This window comes from Panthera tigris, chromosome E1 (assembly GCF_018350195.1).
Source record: "Panthera tigris isolate Pti1 chromosome E1, P.tigris_Pti1_mat1.1, whole genome shotgun sequence".
NCBI classification, from domain to species: Eukaryota; Metazoa; Chordata; class Mammalia; order Carnivora; family Felidae; genus Panthera; species Panthera tigris.
In genome coordinates this window covers 34,510,678-34,523,936 of record NC_056673.1, presented here as the reverse complement: position 1 = coordinate 34,523,936, position 13,259 = coordinate 34,510,678, and the positions used below count along the sequence as shown (strand labels likewise).

General features: G+C 50.4%; 1 protein-coding gene and 1 long non-coding RNA gene across 7 annotated transcripts in view; one reads left to right on the top strand and one right to left on the bottom strand.

Annotated features, from left to right (window-relative positions):
- Positions 1-281: 281 nt before the first annotated feature.
- LOC107180062 lies at positions 282-6,653 on the top strand. 2 transcript variants are annotated; one of them, XR_001510800.2, is made up of 3 exons: positions 282-436; positions 5,781-5,930; positions 6,379-6,653. It is a non-coding gene; the product is annotated as an uncharacterized LOC107180062 (long non-coding RNA). The 2 variants fall into 2 exon arrangements; XR_006211259.1 differs by lacking the exon at positions 282-436 and adding an exon at positions 2,352-2,382.
- Positions 6,654-9,561: 2,908 nt separating this feature from the next.
- Positions 9,562-13,259, bottom strand: part of SPAG9 (sperm associated antigen 9) — a 131,653-nt gene continuing 127,955 nt past the window's right edge. For all 5 annotated transcript variants that reach the window (XM_042967705.1, XM_042967706.1, XM_042967708.1 and 2 more), the window contains one exon: positions 9,562-13,152. In XM_042967705.1, coding sequence (XP_042823639.1) covers positions 13,037-13,152 — 116 coding nt within the window. In that variant the 3' untranslated portion in view covers positions 9,562-13,036. The remainder of the gene's footprint in view (positions 13,153-13,259) is intronic.

Below are 13,259 nucleotides of genomic sequence, written 5' to 3'. Positions count from 1 at the left end.
CACTGACTGGCTGTGTGGCCTTGGGCGAGTTACTGAACTTCTCTGAGCTCAGCGTCCTCAGCTGTAAGATGAGGATAGTAATCACAGTGCCTGCCTCCTAGAGCGTTGCATGAGTTATATGGTAGGATGGACGTAAATACCCTGCCACATAGGACATGCTCAGTGCACGTCAGCTGTCAGAGACCCTCCTTCAGTCCAACGCCTCCATTTCACAGACCAGGAATCCGAGGCCAGAGAGCTGGAATGAGAACTAGCATCTGGTGTTGCGTTCCAGGTGTCTTTACAGCATGCGACCGAGCAGGGGGAGCGGAGGTTCCTGGAGTCTACAAGCTTCCCCACCACTGCCTCTGTCATCGCATTCCAGAACCCAGAACCAAAGGCCACCTCCTGAGTCCACTGGTCCCATCCACTGGCCTCTAGGGGCAGGTCCACCTGGGTAAGTGTTGAGGTCACTCAGTCATAGCAGGGATCTTCTGGAATGAGACAAGGCCAGGTCGCATCCAGTGGTCATGAGTCAGGGCGACCCATCTGCGAGCCGGTGAGGGAGGTTGCCCAGCCTCAGGGCTGCTGGACATGCAGGGGCGTGGCCACATGGGGGGGCGCCTCCCACTGCCCCGCCCTCACGTCTCTCTCCCAGCTCACACTCACCCCCAAGGGGTCCCCAAGGGGCCTTCACAGCAGGCACCCCCCCCCCAAAGGGAGGTGGGCCGGCTGACTCAGCCGGCTTTCCATCCAGACCCGCTTTCTCTGGAGGCAGATACTCTTAACAGTCACTCCATGAATGAGCCCCTGGAGCCCATAAACTTGAAACTGAGGGTGAGAGCCCTATTCTGGGGAGAGATTTTCAAGGGGGACTTTTACCCCCAAAGAGGCGGCAGACCATCCAGATTCAAACGTGGGCCTGTCCCAGAATCTCTGGACGCCTGCTGGGTAAGACAGCCGTTCTCCAGCGGGTGCGCGTCTGCTCCTGAGACATCTGGCAATGCCAGGAGACATTTTTGGTTCTCACGACAGCATGTGCTACTGGCATTTGGTGAGTAGAGGTCAGGAGGCCGCTAAATACAGAGAGGTCACACAAGAGAGTCTCCCCCTGCCCCTCGTGTCCGGGGAGAGAGACCCTGGTCTCGGAGTCCTCTGTCCGCTGGGGAAGCCCCTGCCTCACCACTGCCTCGAGGGTTGAGGAAAGCAATGCAAACGTAGGACCCGGGACCAGGCCCACCTCCTGCCCTGTGTTAGCAAAGGACCTTCCTGTCCTAAGGCCTTTTCTTGGCCTGGGACAGCCTAGCTCTGCCTAGGTGGGCAGAGGTGGGATGGGCACACATCCCGACCACCCTCTCACCGTCACAGAATTTTCTGCAATGCTTTTGGTGTTTCTGCTCTACCCTGCCTGGGGCAGAGTTTCTAGAACAGTCCATCCGGTGCTCACTTAAGCCTTTCAACAAAGAAAAAGCAGGCCATGGAAGGAGGAGCTCGCCCTCCTGGCATGTAAATTGTGTTGGAACCTGGGCACTCACCGTTTCTGCTCTCAAGCCTTGGGTCTCCCTCCATCTCTTTTTAATCCATCCGCCCACCCCCTTCGCTTGCACTTGGGGGGGCAGAGGGGAGACGACCGGAGGAAAAAATCCTCAGACTCAGCAGGGAGACCCCAGGCGGAGAGGAGGATTTGTGTCGGAGGAGCCCTGTGCAGAGGCAGGGGGATGACCAAGAAGACCTTTGAAGGTGGTGTGGAGCTGAGGCCAGGAGCTGGCCAGCTCACTTCAGCTGGCACCTGCCCTTCCTTCAGCCTCAGCGGCCGTGGGGTCAAGTGTCTTCGCTACAAAAACTGTTCCCAAATAAGGCGCTGCCGTCTCCCCTGAGACGGGGCCGGGGTGCCCGGATCAGAACCCTTACCCCCTGGCCAGAGCTCTGCTTTGCTGGTCCACCTGACTCAGGTAGAATAGCCTATGGGATTGCGTTCGAGGAGGGTGGGTCAGGCCAGTTGAAAGAGTGGGACCCTGTGACCCCCTTTCTGGAGGCCTCTTGTTGAGACTGGGGGGATCCAGGGGATTCAAACCACAACCACCCCTCCCCTTCCCCCCACCTCTGGGTCTCAGCTTAAGGCACCTGTTCAATGTGGTGCGAGGAGGGAGTGGGTGTCGAGGGCAGACAGGGCACCACCACCTTCCAAACCCCAGCAAAGGTGTCAGGCTGGGATGTCTGGAAGCCCAGCTGACCAGAGGGACAAGCCCAGACTTGCAGCTGTTCCTGAACAGGAAGCGGCCCGGGGGTGGGGGGGTGGGGGGGGGGCAAGCACTGAGGAAGGGCGGAGGCCAGACCCAGGGACTTCAGACAGGCTGAGTACCAGTGAAAGGGCCTCACGAAAGGGTCTGGACCATTCTCCAGGTAGGAGCACTCTCCTGCCACAGGAGTCTCTTCTCTGAGGAAACGTTTTTGTCTTAAGTTGGAAATTCCTTGCTGATGGTGGGGCACCCCGACTTTTCCCTTTTCTTCTGTAGTTTTGCTGTGCTGCTGGCACGCCTGGGAAACTGCCCACCTCCTCCCAAGCGCCCCATGCTCCTGCCTTCCCAGGGGTGCTGAGGCTGTGGACCATCCCACCTCTGACATCTTCTGTGAGGGCTCCTTGGCTGGCCAGGGGCATCCTGCCCAAGGTGTGATCCCATCAGGAAAGTTCTGGGCTCTGGCCCCTAAGAAGGGCCGGGCAGCCTGGTCGCTGCTTCGAGAACCCTCATCCCTCTGGCTGTTCGCACTCGCATCCAGCTTTCGCATCCAGCTTTCCCGCCATTCTCCACAGCCACAAGCCTTCTGCCGTCCTCCCGCCCCCACCAAGCATGGCTCCCAGGCCCTTCCTCCGGCCTTGCACTGGGCCCTCTCTGCTGCAGCTTTGTGCAGGAGGCTGGGCAAGGACGGAGGAACTCTGAATGGCATGCGGGTGATTAGGAGTGGTCTTCCAGACCCCAGGGGGGTGAGGGGCAGAAGCCACCTATGGAGTCTGTTGGCTGTGGTTTGGGACATTCATAACCACCTGACAAGGGCCCTGGAGCAACCCTGAACACTCTCAGGCGTCGAACTCCCCAGGCCCGAGGATGGCAAATGCTGTCGCGAGATACCACTGTCCTCCAGACCCGTGTGTGTGTGTGTGTGTGTGTGTGTGCGCGCACGCGCGTGCATGGGGGGCCCTCTGGTGTAGAGCACCTGCAGGCCACGGAGGAGGCCGCAGCAAGGGACCTGGCTCCCAGCCCACCCAGGCTGGCCTCATCTCCTCCTTGGGCCTGCCCCCATTAAGCTTCAAGTCTCACTCTCCACCTTGGCCACCAAGAGGACCCAACAGCTTCTTGCAACCACCTTTGGTGGTGGTGGTGCGGGTGGGAGCGGCCCTAGGCGGTCCCGATTCCTACCCTTTTGCTCCTGATGTTTAGAACCGTGGGGTGGAAAGGGATCCTAGAACTCATCTTGCCCAACCCTGTCATGTGACAGAAAACTGAGGGCCACCTGAAGCTGGTGGCTCCTCAGAGCAGTCTGAGACGGGGGAGTCCGGGTTCCCCGGCACAAGGTCCCTCGTCTGGATGCCCAAGGGCCAACCCCAGCAGTGGTGTGGGCTTGGAGTCGGAGTCCAGCCACACAGCCCTCTTCCTCTAATCCTCACCCCCACCGCTCCCCCTTTTCAGCAGCAGTTATAAAATCCAGGAAACAAATGTGGATTGATGGCCTATAAAGGGCTTAGTTAGTGCTGTGACCTGCTGAGTTATGTAACTCCCATTTATTATTGGCCTTGGCTGAAGTTTCTATTGAAGCAGCTCCCTAAGCTGACTCCGTGACATTTCCTTTAGCCTTATTCATAGGTGGCCACAGCAGAAATTCCTCTGTGACTTCAAAGGCCAACCATCAGTGGCATGGATGCTTTCAAAACCCCCCTTCTTTAATCCCTTGGGCCAATGTTCCTCTCGCCCGTATGAACCCCCCGCTCACCTCAGCGGTGGGCCCACCTTGCCTTCCCTTCGGGTCCCCAGCCTGTGGGCTGCCTTGGTGGGGAGGCTGAGAAAAGGGGTTTTCCTTGACCCCGGTGAATGAAAGAGCAACTCAGGGCTTTTGAGAATCAAGAGGCAGCCTTGTAGAAAGAGCACTGAACTAAGGGTCGAGAGTTCTAGTCAGATCTCTGCTATCGGCGTAACAGCCACTCTGGGCCCCAGCATGCTTATTAGGAACGGGAAGTGTTTACCTTATCTGTACAAGGTGACCCCCCCCCCCCAGTAGGCACCTTCCTTGGTCTGGGTTGGCCTGGGATGAGGGGCTGGCAGTCTTTCTCTGGGTGCTGACACACGCGAGGCTAACACCAGCGCGATGCCACCTTGTGTTCGAAAGGGAGCGGAGCCCAGCCTCTCTTTCAAGGCAGCTTTCCAGAACAAGTTCATTTCCCATGCCCCCACCCCTTTTCTGCTCTGGGCGGGGGGGGGGGGGGGGGGGGGGCGCGTACTGGGAAGCCCAGGACCCAATTGTCAACGCCCACTTCTCCTTGTCCCCCAGGTGATGCCAGAGAGGCCCCAGGGAGAGTCTCTCTGAAGGCTCACCTGCCGTCCTAAAGTAGACTCTTCCCAGATTCAAGAAGGAAAAGGTAGACGCTCCAGGGAAGCACGGCACCCAGAGAACTCAACAATTTCTGTCTTCTTTTCATTTAAAAAAATAACTTTTTAAGTGTTTACTTATATTTGAGAGAGACACACACACAGGGTGTGTGTGGTGGGGGGGGGGGGAGGGGGGGGGGGGAGGCAGAGAGACCCAGACAGAATCGGAAGCAGGCTCCAGGCTCCGGGCCGTGAGCACAGAGCCCGACATGGGGCTCGAACTCAGGAGCCACAAGACCCGAGCCAAAGTCAGACACCCAACCGACTGAGCCCCCCCAGGTGTCCCTGTCTTCTTAGTTAAGACAATAGTCCTCCCACTCACAGAAGTAATGCCTTGACGCCTCAGAGACAAAGTGGTGCATCGAATGAAGCGGCTGGTTTGTACCTGGTGGTACAGGGTATAGGAATTCCCTCCATCAAGGGTCTGGCAGGGCCTGAAGGCTACTACTCATCCTCATAACTGAAACTGCACGTGGTGCAAATGACTTGCCCCTAGAGAGGTGTCACCTTGGAAGAAGCCTTGGAGTTCATCCAAGCCAAGCCACGGCTCTTAAAGGAAAACTGAGGGCCCAAGGCAGGAGATGACTTTTAATGGATCAAAGGGCAGAGAGGGGCTAGAATGAACAATTTTGTATTGCGACTTGGCTTTTGAGATGCTGACTTTGGGCTCGCGTCCTATCACGCCAGAGGGGTCTTTGGAAGAGAGGGCTGTCCCCGGGGCCCCAGAAACAGGGCCTCAATATGGGGCAGAATGGTCTGATAAACCCTCGGTTGGGCAAAGCCCAAGACTCTAGATCAAGTCTCTAGATCAGCCCAGCTGCCCGGAGGCATCTGCCCAGTTTCTGCCAGGCTCCTCTAGGAAGGGCAAATGCTGGAGATGCCACTAAGCAGTGGCGTCTTTTCTGGTTAAAAACAAACCAAACTTCTGGGGTGCCTGGGTGGCTCAGTCAGTTGAGCATCCGACTCTTGATTCCGGCTCAGGTCATGATCCCAGAGTTGTGGGATCGAGTCCTGTGTCAGGCTCTGTGCTGACAGCATGGAGCCTGCTGGGGATTTTCTCTCTCCCTCTCCCCCGCTTGCTCTCTCTCTCTCTAAAATAATTTAAAAAGTTAAAAAATAAAAATAAAAAAGTCAAACTTGTTCCTGTTTCCCTATTTACAGTCCCAGGTAACCTCCCCAACACAGAAATGTAGACTGCCTACAAAATAAAAAGCCTGTGTCCACAGAAGCAGAACAGGCCAACAACAGGTGGCAAAAGGCAGCAGCTGAAAGTTCGCTCTGGGACCTGTCCCTCACCTGGGCTAGCCAAAGGTAAGGGGAAGCATGCTCCATAAAAAAGGCCAACAGGGAAAGAAGCTGAGGCCTCAGTGGGCGAAGGATACAAATGCTGGTCTGTTAGTGGTACTTTACATTATCTCACTTAATCTCCAGCAATGCTGTGAATGAGGTATCATTATTACAATACTCCGGATGAGGAAATTCAAGTCTTTGAAAGACTGCCCCACTCTCTTTGAGTGTGTCTGCACTGGAATCGTCCTGCAAAAATCCTAACAGATGTGCATCTGATGTTGTGCATCTGATGTGCATCTGATGTTAATATTTTGTTTAATTCTGTATGTCCGCTCCCAACCCGTGTATATGCGGGAACTGGGAATTTCATTCTTCCCATAAAGCAACAGATATTGGGAATAAGTATGTTTCGGTGGCATCCAAAAATGTCAACCTTACCACGGTTTTCATGCTTCAATCTGTCCCTCAGGGTGCCTGCACAGGATGAAATGAACTCTTCGATGCGAAAGAGAATATGGGTCTCCTCCGCTGTTGAATTTTCATGGAACACCCCTTGTCCTTAAATTGGGGAGGGCAGAGCAACGAGAAAGGTATTCACCGAAAGGTCTGATGTAGGCCCATGTTACCTGTGCTTCCTAACCCACTTCTTTTAGGACAGACAACGTCTAGAACACTGCTGGACTGGAAATAATACGCTGCATTGGGGCACCTGAGTGGCTCAGTCAGTTGGGTGTCTGACTTCGGCTCAGGACATGATCTCACGGCTCGTGGGTTCGCGCCCCGCATCGGGCTCTGTGCTGACAGCTCAGAGCCTGGAGCCTGCTTCGGATTCTGTGTCTCCCTCTCTCTCTGTTCCTCCCCTGCTCGTTCTCTGTCTCTCAAAAACAAATAAACATTAAAAAAAATAATAATAATGAAATAAAGAAACAGAATGGGTAAGTGACTAGTGAAAGGTCACAAAATTAGGCAACAGTAGACCCAGAATTCACACCCAGGTCTGGCTTGAGACCTGGTTCTTCTCTCAACACTCCTGCAGTGGCCTCGAGGGTGGAGTCGTCTGGTTACAGCCTCAGTGAAGACCTGAAGCCTTTACTTCTGTCAGCTGGACCTGTTTACCAATGGGCAAAGGGCCCCTCCCAGGGCCAGCCAGGCCTCTGGATCACCTCATTTACTTTTATGAGTAAACACCTTCAGAAAGTGCTATTAGATGTTACGCAAATGCAGGCTAGTCACGGTAACATCTGAAGGGTCGGGGCTTGTGTGTGTGTGTGTGTGTGTGTGTGTGTGTGACAAGATAGCCTGACCGAGTGGGAGATGAAATATCCCCTTTACACTCTTAAGGTAGCAGTAAGTTCAAAGTACCCTAAGCTTCCAGTATCCATGAACCAAAAAGTACAGAGTAATGGGCTGAGCCTGGGGTGATCACGCCTGCTGGCGGGTCACCATGTGCTGCTAAGAACCAGCTAAGAATGAATGAAGCTTTCTGCTCCTGGAAAACAGATGTGTCTGAATCCAGATGGGCTTGAGCTCCTCTCAAGCAGCTGTTCCCGATGGAAGGAGCAGAATCACCCGGTATCTGTTTTTCCAAATACTCCAATAGAATAGGACACTTCTGACGGGAGAGGAAGAAGGAAGCAATTTCTGGAACAAGCTCGCGGGTGAGCCTGGCCGTACCCCCGCCCTCCTCCCCCCCTCCCCCCAGCCTGGCGGGGGGGTGGGGGGGGGGTGGGCAGAGCTGCAGCTCCTACAGGAAGTTGCTGGTGCCCTAAGGCAGGGGCTTGGTGCTCTGCCTCTCCTTTGGGCCTCAACTCAGATCAAATCACAAGTACTTTTTGTCTGTGGCTAGGAGCCAGTGTTCTGCTGGGACATAAAGTCGAGGAGTGTCGTTCTGATAAATTGGACATTTTAAGAAATTAAAATATCTGGGCCTCCCGGGGGACTGGGCAAAACCCTGGGTGTGCAGGCAGGCGGGTATGGTTGGTATTTGTACAGACAACAGACCAAGGCCAAAGAGCCAGAGTCACGGAAGCAGAGGGGGCTGGAGCCAGGGCTTTTTCAGATCACCTGGATACACCACCCTCCTTTAACATGTGACAGACCGAAGGTCCGCAGGTGTTATTCCTCAGCAGAAGCCACACATCACACTTTACCTGTGACGCCTCACAGATGCCTGGGTCCAGGCCCAGCAGAGTCCAGTTCAGTATTCAGGGGTGGAGTTTTATGCCTTTATGAGTGTTTCTGGGGTGCCACGTTAAATAAAGTGACTTGCCCAGGGTCACCGTAGGGGTAGAGCTTGGACAGGTCTAGAGACTTCTTTCCCACTGTATACCACCCAAGTCTCTAAAGGGAAGGAGTTTAAAACCGAACTGTATTGGGGTGCCTGGGCGGCACAATCTGTTAAGTGTCCGACTCTCTGTCCCGGCTCAGGTCATGCTCTCACGAGTTCCAGCCCCACACAGGGCTCTGCGGTGATGGTGTGGCACCTGCTTGAGATTCTGTCTCTCCTTCTCTCTGCTCCTCCCCAGCTTGTGCTCTCTCTCTCTCTCTCAAAATATGTAAATAAACCTAAAAATAAAACTGAACTATATTATTATGAGTATTTAAGACATTCCGAGAAGTCCCTCACTGCAAAATCTTTCCTAACAAATTGGCCACTGCAGAAAATTAAGCCCGTGCCCTTTGTGGTCACCAGGGCTCTCCTGCCTACACAGAATGGGAGAAGCCTGGGGGCCTGGTGAGGGCGAGCTCGGGGCTTAAGCAGTCTCTCTCCACGAGGGCCTGAAAGACAGTTTCCCCACAGGGTGGGACTGCCGGCCACAGTTCCCGTGATGAGGACAGTGTTCCAGTCCCGTTCCCCCAACAAAAAACTACAATGAACGTGTCCTTTCCTGTGCTGCTCCCCTGGCTTCTCACCTGAAGCCTGGCTGGCTCAGTAAAATGTCTGAATGAGGCTGAAAAGAATTCATCAGTTTCCAAAACAATGACTTGGCAGGCCCCGGAGGACTGAGGGGCAGTTGGGGAAGGTCCTGTCAAGCAGGAATGAGCCAGGCTATTAGTTATACTCTAGGGCATCCAACCTCAACTGGATGGACGGCTGTGCCTTCACCGAGTGAACTGTCCTGTTAATATGCTGATCGGGGCTACTTTTACCGTCACGTCAGAACCCCACGTTTCTTGTAAACAAAATACACCGGATTGGACTGAATACCACTGCACTGAATGTGGGTTCACATCGTGCTACCACATGATTAGTTTTATAATCATCCTTCCTTCCAGAGTCTCTCCCAAGCAAATGGGTCACAAGTAAGCACACTGTATTATTAACATCTACATTACAGCCTGCCTCTCGTTACTGAGTCAACCTGGCAAATGGTATGCCTTGTATCATGCGTGGGTTGTTACTCAGCACGCCCACATTTCTAGAAAGCCCTATTGTCTATTACTCACATCTCATTTGAACATGTGAGCCGAGCAGACATGTTCTTCCTGCATTCCCCACTGCTCACCTTCAGTCAGTGTCAAAGGGTGACAGTCCTCACCCTCAGAAATGCCCTGTGTGATGGGGGGAGATGATTAGACTGTTGAATAAAAACCAAGTCCAGACCCCTAGGAAAGGCAAAAACAAAACAAAATACACTGGACCTCATACGTGTTTCATATACATATTTATATATATTTCATGTACAAAGTTACATTCCGAACCCCAGGGATTCCATAATAGAAATAAATACCGAAATAACTACATTGCTAAGTGAGCTTTTTGCTCATAGAAATGAAGCCTCAGCCTCTAAGAGACAACAAGTGGGACACTCTAGAACCCATTTCTCAGATTATAGAGGCCAGTAAAAGTCTGGATAAAATGTCTAGGACAAAAAAACAAATTCAGAACATAAAATGGTTAAAATATATTCAAATATATTGAGAAATGTACGACAAAATTAATAATAAAAACTTAATTTTTTAAGAGAAAGAAGAAGACATTTAGTGTTACAAAACAGCGTCACCCTGTTAGAAAAGCACTGATGATTTCCACATTTAATTCTCTCTTCTCTACTCTTCCCATGTTACAAACGGGGGCCAAACGAGTCCCTTTCTCAACATGATCAATTAAGAAGAGCCCTAAATCTGGTGGAGTCCTTTGGTAACGGTCATAATACTCACAAGGAAATAAATATTCAGTTCCACAGCATTTGCAAGAAAGACGCACATTCTTTAGGACAGTTAATATTATGAGACAATTGTTTTGCTTTGTTTTGTTACTAAGGCAGCCTATGTTAAAGGGTCTATTCTCAAATGTAGTAAGACCTTTACAAGAAATGAACAATACAGCAACTGAGAGAATGTATTTTCATCTTTTCTATGCAAACACACTTCATTTGAAAAGTTATGTGCTGCATACTTTGTGCTCAAAATGTTTTACACTCTCAACAAGCTGCATCTATTAAGATATCCCTTCCTGTTTAAAAAATGTAGATCCACACAGGTTGGAGACAAACACTCTCAAAATGGTGTAGTTCTTCAAGAACATTCTCCCTTTGCCTCCCAGGGATTTTAACCTGCATTTCATAGTAAGCATCGGGTTGGGGTATGTGATACTGACATTTGTGTAGATTAGCAATGGTCGAGTGTCGGCAACTTCACATGGTTCAACCTCATACATGACCCGCGCATAACAAAATGAGAAAATTCTCGGGTATCCCTTATTTCTTCCAACAGGGGCAATACATGTATTTTTTACATGGAGAGACCAACCCGAGGTATTCAAGCCTCTTCTCTACCCTCGAGTTGGAAGCTATAGGCAGTGTGCACCAACGCTTCGCTGCTCACAAGAAGCTTACATTTTGGTTCTTACCAAAGTGAATGTTACCACCTTGACCAAAGTGAACGTTACAAGAATATAAACCTATTGTTGGGGAAAGGGAGGGGAAGGGGAGTAAAGTGATCTGCAGAAGATACTTAAACGATATTACAAGTATATAAGGACAAGCCCTTAAAACAAATTGTACAAGCATTTCTGTACTCTCTCTAGTCCCTGATGTTAATTAACAGGGCCACAGATAATCTGACGGCTTTAGATAAAATAGCTACACCCCTATACTAAAGCCAGTAAGAACAATTAGAACCACTGTAACATGTACGCATTTTTCATCTTTTAACTCCTGATTTCCTAAATTACATTTGATCACACAAACGTGTACAAACTGAACAGCAAGTGGGGTCTGACTCTGGGATGTTTATTTCTTGGGATTAAAATTCCCAAACACTTTGGTGTCTCCTTTTAGTGAATTTATACAACTTCCTCCCCCAAAATGTTGTAATGACGTGGGGATTTTTTTAGGTAGTGCCCAAAGTGGCTCAGATTTAAAATAAAAATATAGCTGAACGCTATGAAAAGGGGGCCTAAGTTTTGGTGCCTTGAAAAAGTGACTAAGTATCTCGAGCAAAAAAATCAGCCTTTCACTGCAGCTTTTGCCAAAGGGGGTTCCTTTCTCCCGGCCATCTGAAGTGGCCACCGCTTCATCGTGTACACGATGTGCTCACAGACACATCGTGGCGCAGGGGATCCAAAGGCTGCCTCCGGCTCATTAAATCCCACGTATTTATCAATTAGCTGAATCACGTAGATGCTTGAGGACAGCGGCACGCTTTTTACAAATACCTCTGCGTGGCAGCTCAGAAACAACCAACACCCGGAGCTTCCGACCACTTACACAGTCTGAGACCTGTGTTTGCTTACTTTTCCTTCAAGCACTCCTTCTGGGGATCGGGGGGCCCTTATTCAACAGGTTTATATTTTTAAAATAACACTTAAATTTCTATTTAGCTTTGCTTAAAGAAATGGTAAATCACGCATTTTTTCAAGAAGCTCGCGAGGGGGAGAACTGCAGCGTGATGGTCTTTAAAAACTTATTAAACAAGAAAATCCGTGAAACCCGGACTCAGCTTTTGAAATGGGTGTTATGAGTAAAAAGATAAACATGTCAACTCTTACTTTACGGTATCTTGGCCTTGTCTTCTTCCCCTTCATCGCCTTCCTCTTTGCTGGTGGCATTTTCATCTCAAAAGGGCACAAAAGCTTCAAGGTGTCACTTACATACAAAACATCAAGTGCTAGTTGTTCTGTGGTTCTACACAGAACCAGAGAAAATACTGTTTCTAATCAAGTCCCTCCTTCAGTTCACAGGCCACTGTATCACGGCTGCTGCTTTACTCTTGTGAACCGGCCAGAGCAGTCCCAGCACAACTGGTGAACAGGTGAATGTTTTACCTGGAGAAACCTTCCCCAACCACCACCATCCATTGATACAGGAACCCAAAACACAATTTCCTTAAAGACAAATCCTCCCACTGCTGAAGCGATCTTCTGAGCCGTATCAACGATAACCCTTTCCGACATGTCAGTATGAAAATGAGGGAGACTAGTCTCAGAAAGAATCATCATCACAATATCCAGAGAGCAGGCCTCATAAACTGTAGAGCTCTAATAAGTCAGAAACAGGAATCTTTTATTTAAATAGTGTAGTCTTAATTTCTTCAATATAAAACCCCCCCCAAATCTGATGAAAACAAGGTTTTATATACCATATATAAACAAGATTTGTCAGATTTGAAAGTGAAAGTAATTTACAATAATTAGCTTTTAGCCCCCTGGGACACTTAGAGACCTCCTGATAATCCACCTGATACTAGTTTGTGTCAATTTTATAATACACGGGGAAGACTATAATTGTACCAAATGGTCTAGTTCCACTTATCAAGTGTTCCCATGGATGCCATTATTAGCGACAGCTCAAAAGTGACCCCATCAAACGAAGTGAGTGACATCAGCTGTGGCAGACTGAACCACATCTGGATTGCTTCCTAGAATTCAGTTTGCAGAGAGTAAACATTCTTTGATTTGTTCATAACGTACTGAAATCGCCCGGAACACTGGTGCAGTAAAACAGCTAGTTCCTGTATTGTTACGGGAAGGACAGGTCTTGTGATAGAAAGTTAACAGGAAAAAAAAATGCTCACACATTATGTGGTGAAACTGATTTCACAAAGAGAGCATTAAATTAAGGGGAAAGGGAAAATAAACCATGCAGAAGAGACAGCTTCCCTGTCTCCACCGGTTTCCTATGTGCTCACTCATTGCCGTACAGCACTTGCCACACTATCAGGTGACTCCTTTCTGCTTTGGCGACAGAAGGTTCAAGTGGAAGATCCTCTCCAAGAAGTTCTGATTCTCCACCTTCATCACCTGGGGGGCGATAAGGAGACTCGGGTTAGGTGGAGCATGGAACACGCAAGCCCACGTACAGGTCTGTGAACGGTGTGCACAAAACCCGGCTGACTCCGCTTCCAGAG